A 16,888-nucleotide genomic window follows, 5' to 3' on the forward strand; every position below is an offset into this window, starting at 1 on the left:
TAAACCTCGGATGTCGTCTGCAAGTCGCGTTGGACGGATTCTCCCTTCTCGAATCGATACAAATATCACCAGAAATACTTATTCAGAATTCGGAAATATCCCTTCTCCGAAACCCTCAGAAACAGAAGACTCGTTCCGGTCACGACCCGATGTCCCGTCCTTGCTCATATCACCATCCTACAACACCACAACGTTCGAGGAGTCGGCCAGTTCGTTTGGAGGTCTAAAGCCGCAGCAAAAACAGAATACAAATGCGAAGGCCAATAATGAACTCAGAAAACTCCTCACTCATGTTTTAACGCAGCTCGTCAATCGCAGGAAACCGCCAGCGATATCTGATACAGTGAAGGAGATTGGGAAGGACGCGACGGAGCACGGGGTTGCGTCCTTCACAGATGTATTCAAAGATGTAGCGAAGATAGGGAAGGCGATTAGACGGGCACCTCCCAGGCCTGTTACCGCTGCAGACGAAGACGAAGAGGAGGAGGATCCGCAGAGCTTTTCCACCGAGGCTACCTTCGACTTGTTGTTGCAGCTGAAGGATCTGTTGTCAATGTCTTTGAGCCAAGGCTGGCATATTTTCGAGGAAGAGTGCGTTTCAGTCCCGATTATTATCGGTTGTCGCTCACAAGCTACTAGCCAATCTCAGGACAGTACCTTTAAACCGAAAGAAGAAGTGAAATCAGCCTCACTCTTGCGTCGTTCTCGCCAAAGCTTTTCGGGAAAGCGCTCGCGTTCGTCATCTCCTACAGGAAGTCGACAGCAAGTTCGGGTCCCTGAACTGCTTTCCCTATGCATTGCTGTTCTGTCGTCCATAATCTATGAAGACTGCAGATTTCAGATCATTTCCCCTCGGCCTTCACGGCCTCCCAACGCATTACAGGCCCTGTCCCTCGCCGTCGCCCAGTTCCTCATTCATACACATCGACATGATCCCAAGGTTATATCCCGCATTGGTTTCGCCGTTATCCCAGCCTTTTCAACTTTCCAGCCAGAAATGCACGGGCGCCTAATCTCATTCTTTGAAACCTCTGTCATACGGGGGATCTTGGAAAGCTTGAGGCATGCCCAAGGATTTGTTTCGGCGGAACCATCGACACTCATGAGCCCAGTAGGTGGGTCATAGAAGGTTGACAAGGAAGTGACTTTTCTGACTTCTATCTCAGAACGGCGCGAAAGCAACCCAATTGTGTCAATCCACATCGACGAAGTCCAGGGGAACTCCCACCATGAGCTGACCGGACCCGTCGTCAAAGTTCAATCTAGTAGCGCCCCTCACCAAGACTCCGCGATATATTATCTCTCCTCTCTGGTAGCGCCACTGATGGCCGCGATTCTAGAGACGGTCGACATCATCTCCCTCGATGCGACAGACGAGTTATCCGTCCGATTTCACCAACTTATGGATGTCATCTCAAATTTGAAGGTCGATGCCTATAACGATCTCCTGGCCATTGTCGCGTATCACACCGCCAGGTCAAGGAAACAAGCTTGCGCTATCCTTGCCTCCCTGTGGCCCAAGATAATTGGGCACAGCTCGATTAGCACCCCTCTCTCGATCCCGTTGATGCCACAATGGAGTCACATTCCTCATCGGATCTCCTCCGCCTACGTACATAACCACCACCAATTTGTTCCGTGGCACTTCATCCAGAAGTCCACCTGGTCGGAAGAGACCCTACCTCAACACCCTTGCTCTGCCTGTGCAAGTGCCATCCACGGATTCGGGCTCTTGTGCCCCTTCTGTCTTTGTTCAGTCCATTTCGACTGCTATGACCCCCCGGAAGGAAGCCTTTTCCTTCAATATAGCCTATCCAGTGATGCCTCCGTTCAAAAGGTTGCCATGTTCCGCTTTTCGTACCTCCTGGCCAGCCGCGACGTCGGTGACCCTTTATTGACCCCACAACGACACAACTTCAAAACGATTAACTTGTTCACCGTATCGCTTTGCCATGTCTGTTCCCAGCCTCTGTGGGGAGATGTGGCACAAGCAGTCAAATGCACGGAATGCTCCTTGATTGCCCATCCTTCATGCCTGAATACATTATCTCTCCCCCGCTGCACCATCCTTCAGTTAACCTCCGACCAACTCACCATCGACATTAAAGCTCTCCGGCGCTCCATTGTCAACCACTATCCTGAACTGCGATGGACATATGACCATCTTAGCATGCTCAGTTTCGAGGAAGTCGTGGTCATCCATGATATCCTCCGAACGCAGCTGGCTCTGCTAACGAACGGGATCGCGTTGGGCTCAATTATCGTCAAGCAGAAAGGTGGAAGCGCCTCCGTGAACCAGGGCACCAAGCTGGAGGAGTTCGAGTTGCATAGAGCGCTCGGGTGGTGTAGAGAGTTGGTCGAGTCTCTCAGGCTTCCGAGATCAACAGCGACCATCGACTACATGGAGGAAAATAACTTAAACCATCACGAGATCTCGTTCCTTTACGACTTTTCCAACCTTGTCTACCTTACGACTGCAATGAAATCTCCGATCTCCACGCAAGCTTTCAATCATCCTCCGTCTTCTGATCTCCTCAATGTCAACCACTTCGAGGCCTTTGGGGAGACGACGGGAGATTCCACTGCTCATCCTTACGAAGCTGCCCCCCTCTCGCACCTCCGAGACATTCTCAACGTCGAATTCAACATCCACACCCCAAGCGTCGTCAACACCCTCCTGATCCAACTCCACCACATGTCCTTCTTCGAGCGCCTCGAGGCAAAGACAACACCATTTACGGAATCCATTTCAGACAATTCGACTACCTGTGTCTTTCCGCTGCCTTTGGGATTGGATCTGTCAACTGACGTTGAGACTTTAGTAGCGGCGGTGGAAGTGTGCTTGCTGGACCTCGACTTGTCTGTCAATGAATTCGCTTTTCTCTTGTTAGTTCGACGGTTCTGGCCCAATGGGTTGATGTCGGACTATGGCCTCAAGAGGTTGGCGAGGAGTATCTTGTCGTGGATCATTGCAGAGGTATGAGTCCATCGCCATTTTGGCCCCAAGCCTAGGTCATTATACTTACTGCGGTGCCAGGATGACAACTTGGCAACGATATTGCGCGAATATATCGCCAAGCAGCGGCCTCTTCCGGGCGTTAAACATCCTCACGACATCCCTCCCTGGCCAGCTTCGCGCTTTGCCTCTCGTAACACTACTGACTCGCCGGCTGTCAGCAATGGTCGAGATTATGTTCAAGCCAGGCGGGCCCTGCTTTCTCGATATGCTGAGCCCTGGTTGCTATCTCTTCACAACCAGGACCCGGAGGCATATTCGAGCATTATTTATGACGCTTGCGTGGAATTGGCGGAGGATCGGACTGCCAGTGGCGGGGTGTTCGAGTACACCTCGGAAAGCGCATTGGTACGCCGCCTTCTGGGTTTTGCGTCCACCTGCGCTATGCTGATCGGGATTTTAGGGGAAATCGCCCACGCGGTTAAACGAGATCCTATACTGCATCAGTAAAGTCTCGCAGTCGTTCATTGCTTTCACGGCAATGAACGATCTGATCCTGCGCTGGTTGCGGTCAGCAGCCAATCTTAGTCCTGATGCAACAGTAAGTTTCCGGTTTCGCCTACAGTACGCAAGCGGCGCTGAACAGCTCTCAAGCACATAACTGGTCTTCATCGGATTTTTCCTCGAGATGTGGACCCCGGTACTCCTGCGAGCATGCTTGTGAGCCCGGCGATTGTCCGATCCCCGACCAAAGAGGCGAGTCCGTCTCCTGTTGAGGTCGATGGCCCATTTCAGATTCTACTGGACGTTGCTTCGCACAGCGAGGGGGACCTGACCCAGTCCTTAAAATGGCTTTTGATGATTGCTCGATCCGGGATAGAACTGTCATCTGACATACTAGAACGGTTCTTGACCCTCGTCAACACTTACCCAGCTAATCTGGAGAATGCGCATCTCTTTGTGCACACCGTCATGCTCTCGTTTTGGCTCAAGTCAATAGGGAGACAGAACATGCAGTTCTTGTTCTCTAAACTATTCTCAACGTTTGAGATGGCGCTTATATCTGCACTCAAAGGCGATCTTGCGACACTATATGGGAAGAGGTGTGTTTCTCTTCTTGCCACCGTAACATTGGTCACCTGATCTGAATGTCTTCAGCTTAAATACATTCCGCATGTCCCTTGCGTCGTGCGCATTGATTTACGGATGCGATCGACCTACCATTCTTGAGACTCAGTTAATCACGGAACAGGAAGTCAAGGAACTCCCTTCAAGGTAACCTCATCTAGAAAATTGACGGCACCGTTCTCATCCCCCTTCAGGAGGAAACTCATCGCACGGGCCTCTAACGTTGTCGACCCCATCCTGATTGACCCTGGTATCCTCTTTACAATTGGCCAATTCTTGCGCCTTGACATACCCGTGGTTACGGCCTTCATTGCCAAATTCTTCCACCTTTTCTTCAGCCATTCACCGCTCGTTGCTCCATACGAGATCGACAATTTCATATTAAGGAATAGCGCCCTTGTAGCGAGTTGGTAAGGAGTTTCCACTTCTTCTCTTTCCGTGACTGGGAGATTGATGCCATTGCCCAAGTGCCTGGAAGTTCTATGGTGTCGAGAAGCACGACATCGACGCAATACGATCCGAGTTCCTGCTCAGGGTTTTGGCTGTTGACTCCGAGTCCTTCATATCAATCGTCGACGACGGGCTGGATGTCGCACTGCATTGGGAAAGGCGGTACGTCAATCATGCTCAGGTGGTATCTATCGGTCTTACTCAACCTGTCCATAGGCTTAGGACTGTCACTCGGTTAGCGCGGATACTGAATGACGTCACGAGCCCGGCGTTCTTCGTCGATGGACGACAATGGCGCTCGACGGTCGCAGAAGTATTCAGTACCTTTTTCTCATTGCTCTGGAAGGAAGAAAAGGTAGCTATCCCGCTGCCCTTGATGCTGAAATCAGGCTCAAGGGTTTTTTTTAGGAAGAGATTAGATTGTCAGTCCGCACAATCTGTACAGGTCTCCTACCAGCACAGCTTGAGGCCATCTCGCAATGCTGGAATGAAGCCCTCGCCAAGTCACCGATGAAGGATCGACTGAAGATGGTTGCTTTTTTATTGCAATTGCGACCGCATTTTCCTGGCTGGAAACGTGAGCTGGTACCGTTTTTTGCCTTGAATCCGGTCCTCACCGTCTTCTAGTCATCACCTGGGAGACCCTCGTTGAAACGATGGTCGAGTTCCACTACGATACTCCAACTGATGCCACCGAACTGCAGGTTATGCAGTCCTCATACCTGTCTCAATCAAATCCAGACATGGCTCATCTTCTTGTAGGTGCTTGGTGCGTCTTGAACCCTTCAGCTACTAACGAAAACCAGGTATCCGTGCTGTTGCTTGCTATGGCAATGTTGTCGGACGGGATGGAAATTGATGCCTTTTCCCTCCTCAAGATCAAAGTCCAGCTGGTCAGAATCCTCGGGTTCCGCGAGGTTTCTGTTGTTCCTATACATGACACGGCTTACTTCGAAATCCAACATGGCGACGCACTCGGCATCCCGGACATCGCATACCCATGCCTGGACTATCTTGTTCCCCTAGTGGACGCACCCCATAAAGTCGAGCTACCCGCCGCAATCACGGGGTCTAGCTACGAGCAAACCCATGGGTCTACCAATTTTTTGGTCGGCTACATGTTCATCGATGTTGTCTTCAATCTCGTTGGAACTTTGGAAAGGCTCGAGTCCCTCCCTGTGCTATCGCTGAAGGCGCTCCTGGAATCTGTTTACATCATTGTCAACAAACATGATTTCGAAGTATTTCCGGCAAGGTCATTCCAACCTCTCCTTCGGAAGGCTGTGGTTCGCATTGTAGACCTTATCTCGAAGAACGTCAACTATGAAGTTCGACAGCTGGCTTTGACGGTCACCCAGGCCTTCCTGAAGCGGTGCTTCTCATTCCTTGGGTCAATCATCCCGTAGGTCCGACAGTTGAATTTCAACCTGGCTCTAACTATAGGTTGACACAGGACAATTGTGGAGCACGTCACGGAGATGGTAGTTCCTTACGGGACCAGCAACCAGGATCTATTGATCGCACAAGGAAGGTCACTCGTCCTCAGCATTTTGACGAGGTGAGCTCGAAACCCCCTTATCCTATTCGGACTGGTCAGAATATTAACGGGCATCTCCAGCCATTCCGGGAGCGGTCTCCTTGCCGGGTTATTCAAGGTACGCATTAGACTCGTAATGAGATCCTGCGCACTGACGTTTGTACACGATATAGCGCCAACTTAAGCCCAGCTTCTTTACTGTGTTGAAACAAGTACTTGATTCGAAGGAGGCCGTTACGGACCCTTTCACGGAGCCCCTTGCTGCGACCCTCCTCCGCGACACATTGCACAGGGCCTCCTCTGACAGCGACTCGGGAACGATGCAAAACGTTATTAACAACCTGTACTCGTTTGTGAAGCTTCACTATGAGGATTACAGTCCAGAGCTAATGTCATGTGAGTACTCTCTGTCCGTATTGCTTATGCCACCTGACTCTTTCTAGACTCTGGCCAGCAGATCACGTCGATCATGCGAAGGTTATCCGACCACCTCTTTGATTACGTCGATTCATCCCCACTACTTCTCATATTGGCACTCCTTGCACAAGGCAACCGAAAACATGCAAGGGTATGTTCACCAGACCACTTCTACTCCGTAACGGGCGGTTGATAACACCACGACAGGAACTGTTGCTCTGTATCGAAACCTGTCTGCGGATAGCCTTAACGAGAGGTTCAATTGGCAGTGAATGCCTCATTAAACTAATTAACGCTACGCAGCCCAGGATCGTGAAGCACTCTGAAGCAGCCCTTGGAAAGGTGCTCACAACTCTTCTGGAAATCATGTCGGACTCATTGCGCATGAAAGCGCGGGTGCTGCCCTCCACACTCAACGCAATCATACAAGTAAGAGCTCCATTGGCTTAAATTTAATTGAGTATCTAATGGTCGAATTTAACAGAGCTTGACAAGTAATGAGATCCCTGTATTCGAAGAAGACCCCGACGCTCGGTTCAAGCTACTCATGTCAAACATGGTAGAGAATGCGTCTTACTTCCTCGACCATCACGTTTGGACAGATGGGCAGACAGACAGCGATTACAATGTCTCTTTGTCAGTTGCGAGAATCGTCCTCCAAACGCTGGAGCAGGATCCCACGAACAAACAACCAGCTTCCTACAAAGAAGTCGAGGTGAGTCCTGCTGCACGATCAATCTCAGATTCGTTATATATGTCCCTCCGCGCAGATCGGATATCGTTTAGTGAACTCCACACGGTCGTGGATCGTCCTGGGTATAGCAGCACTTCAAGAGCCCAACCGCAAATGGCCTGCCATCCTCTTCCAACATCTCTCCATGTTCATTCACTCTTATACTGCGACGATGCGACCCTATGTTCAAGGCAACCTTGCGCCAGACATTGCAACCACTGATTTGAATCACGCCTATATTGCGATCAAGGTGTGGTTGATGTTGGCACACCAGACGTCGATATCTGCCCGGGCAGGGGATGCCTGCATGATTCGAGTATGGAATGACTTATGGCCGATGTTCGAGAATGTCTTGAACGCCCTAGAAGCGGATGCGCGGGCAGGACTGTCTTCGGTGTGTATTCCTTGAATGACAATCTGCACTCAACGAGAATATTGACGTAGACGGGTTAGACGCTTATGGTCCTGGCAACAACGTCGGTCACAGATCTGTTCTTGTTCCTTCGAACCCTGCATGCCCCTGTGGCTCTGGACTTGAGCAGTCAAATTGAAGTTATGAATCGATTGAAGATGGCCGCCGGGGAAAGTTCGCATTTGAAGGTGAGAACCTCAAATTAGTTTCGTGTTCCGTATAGTCTGACTGGCGTGATTCCAGCTTAACCGTGCAGCTCGCGCCGTTCTGGATGGCTCGCAGGACATAAGTTTCGATGCACTCGTCCAGCAAACAGCTAAGGAGTTGGTAGCGACGGAAAAGCTGAGAATCGCGGAGAGTAGGAGGGACTTTGGCAGGGCTGGGATAGAACGATACCGATGATAGTAGTCGCAAATGGGTATATAAATAAAATCGAGGGAACATAATATTTTGCGTTAGGCGGTCCGTAGCCGTGCCTTCTGAGCTCTGCGTCGCTTCTCCTTGATAATGGTCGAGCCCACGAACATGCCGATCGCTGTGACACCGACGACAAGAATGAATGCTGGGAGACGCACTGCCCACTCTCGAGCAGGGAAGAAGCTATGCATGATGTTGGTTTCCTCCAAAAATGGCTGGAATCTGTGTGAGGATTTGCACAAGTTGCCAGGTGGCGATTACTGACCAAGAAGATTGCCCATAGTGTGTAATATAGGAACACTGTGGCTGCGGCCACGATCATTATTCCTCCAAGAGCTTTATCTGTTGCTCCCTGTCCCTGTATGAGTGAAACACGCCTTTTGTGAGTTGGGCAAACTGACCATTTTGAATTGGTTTTGACTGGACGATGAGCGAGAATCTGAACCAGTTGCCAGCGGCTTTGGGAACGGCAACGTCAGTCCGTATGAGTGTGGGAATCTAGTGCCGAATTCAGTATTCCCAGCGCCTACCCGCATATCGCAGGCTCACGCGGCGGGGCGGCTTCGACCTCGCTTTACGACGACCGTCTCTGTGACTCCAAAGAGGCTCTCTATCGGGATACAGAGCTGTATATGATCAAAGAAATACTGTGAAACAGATCAACACTATCCTGAACGTGTAGGTTTTCAAGCCATCTGTTGCCTGCCATTCGTTCCGAGTTCATACAGATTGGCAGCGGTTACTCGACGCAATGGATGTCGACACCTTCGCGTCCCTGGCCCATATACAGATTCTACTGCTACCTGTGGGCGCTACACCACAAGTCACCTTCGAGAAATATGCATCTGAAATACGAAGCTTCGAAACTATAAGACTGGGCGATATCCCTGTAGATGCGAAGGATGAGAAGAGTGAGCTTGGGCTTTTCTGTTGTTTGAGTACAGCGTTGAATAATGGATTCCAGGTAGATTTATGCCTTCACCGCTGGCAACGGGCCAGCTGCACATCCGATTCCCAACACACCCGCCACCTCAGGCCCACCTACCGCTTTCTCTCCTTCGGCCATCCCACTTCCCTCTTGCAGTGATTGGTGTCGCATCATGCACCCAAGAAGACTCACCCTCTTCGATATATGGTCAATTTAAAGCTGCATTATCTGACATATTCGTAGGGGATTCTCTGTTCCCATTAGCACGACAGCTCTTCATATTCGAAGAAGGCGACACAACCACCAACTCTAACCACACAGAGTCGCTCAGAAACATAGCGATCATTCCAAGTCTCATGGGCAATAAGAAGCTCTACTTGGGGACACTCCTGGCGGACGTATGCTCTCAGATCCTCAAGGAATTTGGCAATGTCGTAAGTCCTCCGTTCGCTCCCTCGTTGTCCTCTCTTCACATATGGCAATAGGCTGAAGCTCTCGAAAGTCCCTTGGGGAATGAATACCTGAACGCCACTCTACTATCCGTCCTACCACCTCTCACTGACTTCCCATCACCTCTGGATTCCTCGTCAAATACAGACTCCCCATCCGCCATATCTTCCCATAATAGTCAACCCGACTTACCTACCAAATCGTTCTCCTTGGGCCCAACACCCTTAATGAAAAGAAATTCCTCAGCGCGAGAGACATTCCGCCGCAGCTCTCTGGGTGTCCCACCTGCGAAGAAACGGGCCAGTGCAGTTCCTTTCGGGACCACTTCACCCTTCGGAAGGTTTTACAAGATGCTTGGAGATTTCTATCTCCTTGCTGGTCGTACAGAAGACGCGTCAACATGGTATTTCGACTGGCTCCTTGTAATGAGTCCCGAACGTGCTAAATAATCTACCAGGTACACCAAATCTGTGCAAATCCTACAATCGTCGTCAGACCCTGTGTGGCAAGCATCCGCACTGGAGGGCCTGGCTACCATCGTTGTCATCGATTCATGGTCGACAGGACAAGGCTTAGTTAGTCAGTTCAACTCTCCTGCTCTCCAGTTCACCGATCGTGTTTTCATCTTCAACAGCAACAATCAACCGCTGCCGCACGAGAACTATGGGTACCGGTTGCAGATAAACTCACGCAAGCAACCGCGTTATACCACAAGCCCGTTTCCTTCGAAAACGAACAAGTCTACTCGCTTCTGACATATCTCTTTTGCTCTTGCGTCCTCCGCCATACGTCACTACTATACGCCATATGGTCCGCGAAAGGTTGGGGTCCTTTGGCATTCACTGCAATGCTTCATCCGGGGCCAAAGCCGTATCTACCACCCACTTTGACTCATGACCGGAACAACGACAAGGATGCCTTGGAGCGTCTATCTTACACCTCTGGGGTCTCTCGAGCCTCCATCGCTTCTGTGCTTGCACAGGCACACGGCCCCTGGTTAATGCATCTAGGACCCCGTGAAAGGATAGCGATTCTCGAAGCCATGGCCAGCATGTATTCTTCCATCGGTTACAAGCGCAAGGAGGCCTTTATTCTGAGAGAGGTGCTTGGCTGCCTACTCGACCTCATAGTGTGCGGAAGGGAAGAAGATGGCATGTCCCAACCAACGGCCCTCCCAAGCGGACTTGGAATCCACAACATGACCCCAGCTCCAACGTCGAATTTTGCTACAGTGGGAATTAGGCTCAGCGAAAGTCCTCGAGGCAATGAAAGTATTCTAGCTGTTCTCAAACAGGCTTGCAGAGTCATGGGGCTTGACCTCGACGCGGTTCAGCTCCTTGATCCGGACGAGAGCAGACCCCCCGTCACCGACGCCATCCTCTTCAAGCAGTACGACGAAGAAGAAACCGCCATCTTCCAGGAGCCTTGTGGCTGGGCTGAGCTTCAGGTCGGGATTGTCCGTGAAGCGGTCGCGGTGGCCGAAGCACTGCCAGGTATGTTCGTTCAGTCCCCGGCCACTGGATGTAACTCCTAATCTATTCAACTGAGATTACCCCGCTGTCGCCCAGTTTGCCCTTTCTTCACTGAAAACACTGCGTGCGGTCCTCGAGCCGGACGATCAACGTCGACTCAACGCAAGGGCTACAGATGCGCTCAAGGTGGCGCTGCGTCGCGGAGATCGACGAAGTGTTGAGTATTGGTCAGGAAGGCCTGTCATCGATATTGCGCTAACACCGTGAGCGTATTCTTCTCCCCCTGCGGTCTATGCTGATCTTTGATAGATTACCGTCCATTCGAGTGCCAATCGAGAAATCGAAAGGGGTCCTTCAGTCTCAGGGAAGCGCTGTCCCGCTTATTCTTCAAGGTGGAACAGACCCGTTCCTGTACAATCCCAGACGAGCACAAGCCGGAAAGGTGAGAGATATTCTATACACGTCGGCTTAACTCTTCATGGGTTCTCCAGGGACCCGCCTTGGTGGTGCAACACGAGCCACTGGAATTCTTCGTCACGTTGCAAAACCCGTATGTGTTTGAGATCGAGTTAGAAGAGCTGTCTCTCAGGTGAGTATCTACTGGCTGGTGCTCCTTGCCTGTTGCTTAGTGAACTCATTCACAGTACATCCGGAGTCGCGTTCACGACCCAGCCCATTCGCTATATAATACCACCACAATCGACATGCGAGATTGTTCTATCTGGTACACCGGAGGAGACTGGAACGCTTGTCGTGAGAGGATGCATAGTCCGCGCGCCCGGTGGTGTATCCAAGGAGTATATCCTTCCTCTCCATACCGACCAGGAAGAGGACCGTTTGATGAAGAAGCGTCAGTCACTTGCCTGCGAGTTCGGTCGGTATAAGTACCCCGGCCTAGATTGCTATCCCTGGGAGAAGGAACAGCGCCGCCAGAGCCGACAGATAACGGACAGGTCTTCATCGTCCTCAGGCTCTTCCTCGACCACGGCAATCTCCACCTTCAAATTCCTAGAATGCAAGGTCGTACCCGAGCAACCTTTGTTGAGAATCCGGAGAACCACTATCACACATGGAGCTCTCATGCTTTACGACGGGGAAAGGTTCGTCAACTCTGTCCTCACATGCTTCCTCCTTGACCTTCGGCCAACAGGTCCTCGATACGTCTTACGATCGAAAACATATCAACCCACCCGGTGGACTTTTTACGCCTTGCCTTTGATGATTCGACTGTCGCCCCCGCCCAGCAGTTGCTTCAAGAAGGCAACCTCTCGGTTTTTGAAACCTACGAGACTGAGCACAGTCTCATCAACTCTCCTGTTTTCTCGTGGGACTCGAGCGAAGCCAAAACAATTGCACCAAACCAAAACTTGACCTTGAATGTCGATTGTTTCGGAAAGGTTGGCTGGTGAGTGAGCTTTTACTATATTAGAGCCTTCACCTCACATGCGCCTTCAGCGTCCAAGGGACCATTCACCTCTCGTATTCCTACATTGAGCGGGAGGAATCCAAGTCGTCTGACGTGTTCTATGTTCGCCAGCTGTCATATCCGCTTTCCGTCACCGTCTACCACATGCTCGAATGCCATGAGATGGACGTGCTTCCTTTCCCATCCTACGTCGACAACGAAGATTTCCAAAAACGCTTGAAAGCTGGAAAAAAGAAAGGTCTGGTATTTGACGATGATTGGGGCTGGTGCCTGTTCTCTATAGAGGTTCGAAACGCTTATGGTTTACCATTTGACGTCACCTTCTCTCGGATGGAGGATGGTAAGTGTGCTGCTCGTGCTGCTCGATGATTGTCTGACATGCCTTTCAGGGAAGGCAGTGGCCTCGACAACCACCACCATACCTCCAGGATCGATGTCAAGGTGCGTTGGTGTTGAATTCATCAGTTGTACACGGGAATTGAACAGATTGCAGGATTGTCCTTCCCATTAAGAAGATGATTCTTCCGGAAAGTGTTACTAGCCAACCTATCCCGACTCTATCAGATCGACAGTTCGTTGTAACAAAGTCGGGACTCACGGACGTGGAGCAAAAGCTGCAAAGGGAACTCTTCTGGTACCGAGAAGAGTTGTTCAAATGTGTTCGAGGACAATGGCAAGAGGTCAGCGATTGCCTTGCATATACTTTGACTCCGTACTGACCTCCGTACAGACAGGCGGAATCCGCAAAGGAGAACTGTCCCTTCGTTCACAACGAATGACGCTCCATATGCTGGAAACGCTGCGGTTGGAAGCTGCAAGAGTACAGCTTTCCTTGGTTTCTGCGACAGGCGATGAACCTATCACGAAGTCTGGAGGAAAATACGAACCCACCGCGAATGAATTCATCTCACTCTGTGTGAAGGTACAAAATATCTCAGGTCAGTTGTCCTTTCAGAGGTCTTTGCCAATCCCCTAATATTCGATGGCAGATTCACCAACTGTCTATGTCATGGATCTTGAGATTGTACCCAGCGAATCCATAATACACGAGGGGATCTTGAACGACATTCCTGTGGACCGCCTGGATGTTGGAGAAACGCGGGAATTCACAATCGGTGTCTGCTTCTTGTCCCGAGGACACTTCGAGATCTCTGCCCAAGTACGGCCGTTCAACGTCCCTCACCTCGAGGCCCGGACAACCCGTTCGACACTAATGGCTGTTGTCACCTGATTGGTATTAGATATCATATTTCCGAGAATTTACATAGTCCGTTTACGAGGAACAGTAATAGAATACAATGGGCAAGAGCGAACAGAAGAATCAGACAACAGAGGACGCGGTGTCGTGAACAGGTTCCAGCCTGAGAGGAATTAATCGTATTCAGAATCTTCTTGGCTGAAGGCAGCAGAATAAGCCAGGATGGTTCCATAGACAAGCCTAACGACAGTGTTAAATTTAGCGCGCAAAGTCTCAAGTGAAGGGGCAACAAAGTGACGTACCCTCCTCCTGCTATCGACATGGCACAAGCTCCTGGCGTGATAACTTCTGAATGGGTGAGGACAATGGGGAGGGCGAAGCCGGTGATGACAATCATGGCAGTGATGAAGCGACCCAAATCTACAGCACCAGACGCCGAGTCGTAGCTGGTGGTGAATTCATCGTTTCCGCAGTGCGCGAAGAGTGCGTTTGGCAGAGGAGCAATGACAAAGGTGAGGGCTTCAACGAGGGACGTTCAGCAGGCTGCCCAAGGTGACCACGACGGCAGCGACATACCGACAAGCAGAGGGAGCCAGTTCTGCCATAATGCACATGAGAGAATGATCAATAGGAATCCAACAGCAAGGACAAAAGACAGAAGAATGACGGCTGTAAAACAAAATTAGTGTCTATAAATGATCAGAAAATTGAGGACTCACTTCTAAGACCGGCTGCCATGGCGTTGACAATGAGAAATCGGATGCCGACACTGTTGAGGACGATGTTCAGGTGCACCCGGCGCCATCACCAACTGCGTTCACGCCTGTGCATCCACCGTGGGAACAGTTCGACTCAGGCACGTGGTCATAGTCTAACGCCTTGGTGTAGTCCGGGTTTCGTGAACGTCCAACTCAAGAAACGCCCATCATGAGCGAGGAATACGAAGTTGGTAAGTGAAGACCATTCGTAAAGTATTGTACACTGACATTTCCTGGTTAGACTTTATTGCTGAAGCTGAAGTGAGGAAGAAGAGAAATAAGACTCTGGAGTGGGTGAGTCCGACATACACCCCAGTCTTCCTGCCTCCGGGCTTCTCATGCGCGTCCCGTTGTGCAGAAATTCCGCGTGCGGGTAAGACCGACAGTCCTTCAAGATGCAGCGGACTGTTCTGATATAAGTATGAATGCAGTGGAAGGGATACAAGGAAGAGGACGATACGTGAGTTTGGACCGTCATGGCTAGAGAACATTGAACCAACCGTCAACCTACCTAGCTGGGAGCCTTTGGATTCTTTTGATCACTCGCAAGAAACCCTTGACAGGTTTTGGGAGCGAGCAGGGGATGATCGTGACTACAGAGACCTGAGCCTTTTCAAGGCAGGAGAAAAGTTCGCTCCCAAGGGTCCCCCACGTACGTCCACAACATTATTTATTGTTACATATCCCTAATGCTTGCGTGTACCCAGGCAAAAAGAGGAAGAAGGAGACTGAGGCCAAGGACAAGGACAAGACATCTACAGTTGCCGAAAGTTCCTCGAAAGCTCAAGGCTCCAGCGTCGTCGAAATCGAAGCCTCCCCGACCAAGCGGCGGCGAGGCATTGTCGACTACCTCCACGAATCTAACCGTGCTTCGAAGCGGGCCAAGAACGATATTGCCTCTGTAATTAACGGGAGCGCACGCTCCAGTCGGCAATCGAACGCTTCACCGAGCAGAAAATCTGAAAAAGATTCCAGAAGACTCTCTCCAAGGAAAGGAAAGAAGAATGCCCCGCCATCCCCGTCTCCAGAATTGGTCCCTGACTCCGACGAGGAGGTTGCGAATGCGATGACCCTGGACGCGGATATGCGGTCTTCGAATGCAAGCTCGCATCAACAGACACCTGCGCCTCCATTCCAAGACGATGATTCACAAGGGGAACCTGATCCCTTATTCGATGAAACAGAAGAGAGTACTTTACCAGCCCATCGTTTGCGCACAGTCAAACCTTTGGTTAAAGTGTTTGAAGACCCTACACTTAATGTCCAGGAAGGTCAACTCTCCGCAAAGACCCGCGCGCTTCAGCGAAGCAAAGCCAGCTCTTCAGCCACGCCCGCTCGTTCGACTCGCGCCAAACGGAATACTGGACAGTCGACCGCGTCCTTACTGGTAGCAGGCAAAGAAGGACTAAAGACGGTGAAGGGACGCTATCGACGGCAGTCTTCACGGGCTGAAGACGACGGGGAGGCTTCCGGCGACAAGGAACCGGAATGTCCACCTGAAGAACCCCCTAAACCTGAAGAGCTACTTGCCTTAGCTGGCATGGATTCAACTGCTGCCGAGGAACTACCAGACTTCCCGGGCGACGCTGATGTAGAGCAGCAAGCCGAGAAACAAGAAGAGGCCGCCGCTGAAGAGAAGGCTCTCGCGGCGGAGCGTGCGGCGAGCTTGAATCAGGCAAAAGAAACCCTTTTCCCTTCTTCCTCATTGACTGCTACAACAGCAGATGTCCCAACATGGAAGCAATCCACCATCTTCGGCCCTCTGTACGTCCTTCGCGCCGTGACGGTGTTCCCTCGACTGACATCTCCCAGTGGGTTAGGAAGAGACGGAGATCACATTGTCTCTGCGGAAGCTGACCCGAATTCGTAAGTCTAGTATCCTAATCCCAAGTTCCCAGTGTCTCAATTGTTTTAGCCCTGGAACAACTCCATTCTCGATCAATCTCGACGCCGATGTGTCGATACCCGCCCTGTTCACCGACGTCTCCCCTCCCGGAACTAAACTATCGCCAGCCATCACAGTTGCCTACAAATCTCCCTCGGGCAAATTCCATTTTGAACGCAATATCCTTTCCCTTTTGGACACGATCCGAGTCGATCCTGGTTCTGCTCGCGTTGCCGTTCGCAACGATGCATCTTCAGAAACGAAAGATCATTTTGCCCAATTCCGCATGGCGCTGTCGAGCCAAAACGAGCTGGTAGCCTTCTCTGACGACTACATGTTGTTGACGCATCTGATGCCTTGTGCCACTAGTTCATTGCACCCTCTGGCACTCAACTTTACGCGTTTTGTTCTTCGAGCAACTCGCTTGTATGCCAAAGACTTAACATTCCTGCTTCCCTACAAACCTCTCCCAACCAGGTGGTCGTTACAAAAATCGTCATCGAAAATTATTCGGCGTACGCTGATGTTGCTTATCGAGCTGACCCTTCGACCTGGACGCAATACCTAGCGTCGGCTACTACTACTTAGACGACCTTGGGCCTTCTTTCTGGTATATCTACTTTGTGATATTGCTATCATCTGCTTTCGCTGTACATTACCGATTCGAAATTTCACCATCGCCGTGCATACTTGCTTTCACAACCTCCGGCCGAGTGCGAAC

The 16,888-nt window shown here is 50.9% G+C and overlaps 4 protein-coding genes across 4 annotated transcripts; 3 read left to right on the forward strand and 1 right to left on the reverse strand.

The window, feature by feature from the left end:
• Positions 1–10: 10 nt before the first annotated feature.
• On the forward strand, positions 11–8,035 carry CC1G_12019 (hypothetical protein; the record flags this gene model as incomplete). Its single annotated transcript, XM_001833142.2, has 23 exons — positions 11–591; positions 640–1,115; positions 1,167–2,768; positions 2,823–2,977; positions 3,038–3,364; positions 3,420–3,557; positions 3,611–4,059; positions 4,115–4,231; positions 4,279–4,494; positions 4,553–4,696; positions 4,751–4,889; positions 4,943–5,111; positions 5,162–5,292; positions 5,341–5,936; positions 5,988–6,092; positions 6,153–6,189; positions 6,245–6,467; positions 6,515–6,639; positions 6,696–6,917; positions 6,973–7,203; positions 7,259–7,615; positions 7,675–7,821; positions 7,877–8,035. 23 exons carry the CDS (start codon positions 11–13, stop codon positions 8,033–8,035), a joined length of 6,846 nt encoding a protein of 2,281 aa, XP_001833194.2.
• Positions 8,036–9,407: 1,372 nt separating this feature from the next.
• On the forward strand, positions 9,408–13,557 carry CC1G_12021 (hypothetical protein; the record flags this gene model as incomplete). The annotated part of the gene is made up of 14 exons (XM_001833144.2): positions 9,408–9,412; positions 9,886–10,003; positions 10,063–10,921; positions 11,076–11,163; positions 11,210–11,342; positions 11,392–11,489; positions 11,545–12,000; positions 12,051–12,305; positions 12,356–12,564; positions 12,610–12,666; positions 12,716–12,767; positions 12,820–13,006; positions 13,057–13,264; positions 13,316–13,557. 14 exons carry the CDS (start codon positions 9,408–9,410, stop codon positions 13,555–13,557), a joined length of 2,967 nt encoding a protein of 988 aa, XP_001833196.2.
• Positions 13,558–13,561: 4 nt separating this feature from the next.
• Positions 13,562–14,290, reverse strand: CC1G_12022 (vacuolar protein sorting 55 superfamily protein). The gene is made up of 4 exons (XM_001833145.2): positions 14,244–14,290; positions 14,101–14,193; positions 13,827–14,043; positions 13,562–13,764 (listed from the first exon to the last, which is right to left on the reverse strand). Exons 1-4 carry the CDS (start codon positions 14,260–14,262, stop codon positions 13,698–13,700), a joined length of 396 nt encoding a protein of 131 aa, XP_001833197.1. The 5' UTR covers positions 14,263–14,290; the 3' UTR covers positions 13,562–13,697.
• A 161-nt stretch (positions 14,291–14,451) lies between these two features.
• On the forward strand, positions 14,452–16,755 carry CC1G_12023 (hypothetical protein; the record flags this gene model as incomplete). Its single annotated transcript, XM_001833146.2, has 9 exons — positions 14,452–14,473; positions 14,524–14,576; positions 14,641–14,655; positions 14,714–14,742; positions 14,798–14,934; positions 14,990–16,046; positions 16,095–16,148; positions 16,198–16,480; positions 16,537–16,755. 9 exons carry the CDS (start codon positions 14,452–14,454, stop codon positions 16,753–16,755), a joined length of 1,869 nt encoding a protein of 622 aa, XP_001833198.2.
• Between the last annotated feature and the right edge of the window lie 133 nt (positions 16,756–16,888).

The sequence above is a fragment of the Coprinopsis cinerea genome (genome assembly GCF_000182895.1).
Source record: "Coprinopsis cinerea okayama7#130 chromosome 2 map unlocalized cont3.2, whole genome shotgun sequence".
Classification (NCBI taxonomy): domain Eukaryota; kingdom Fungi; phylum Basidiomycota; class Agaricomycetes; order Agaricales; family Psathyrellaceae; genus Coprinopsis; species Coprinopsis cinerea.

Bases quoted from the DNA above. Each gene is read 5' to 3' on its own strand.
- CC1G_12022 (XM_001833145.2), bottom strand. The intron at 14,044-14,100 runs GTATGTCGCTGC...CCCTCGTTGAAG, and splicing joins CTGGCTCCCTCTGCTTGTCG to CCCTCACCTTTGTCATTGCT. The intron at 13,765-13,826 runs GTACGTCACTTT...CACTGTCGTTAG, and splicing joins ATGTCGATAGCAGGAGGAGG to GCTTGTCTATGGAACCATCC.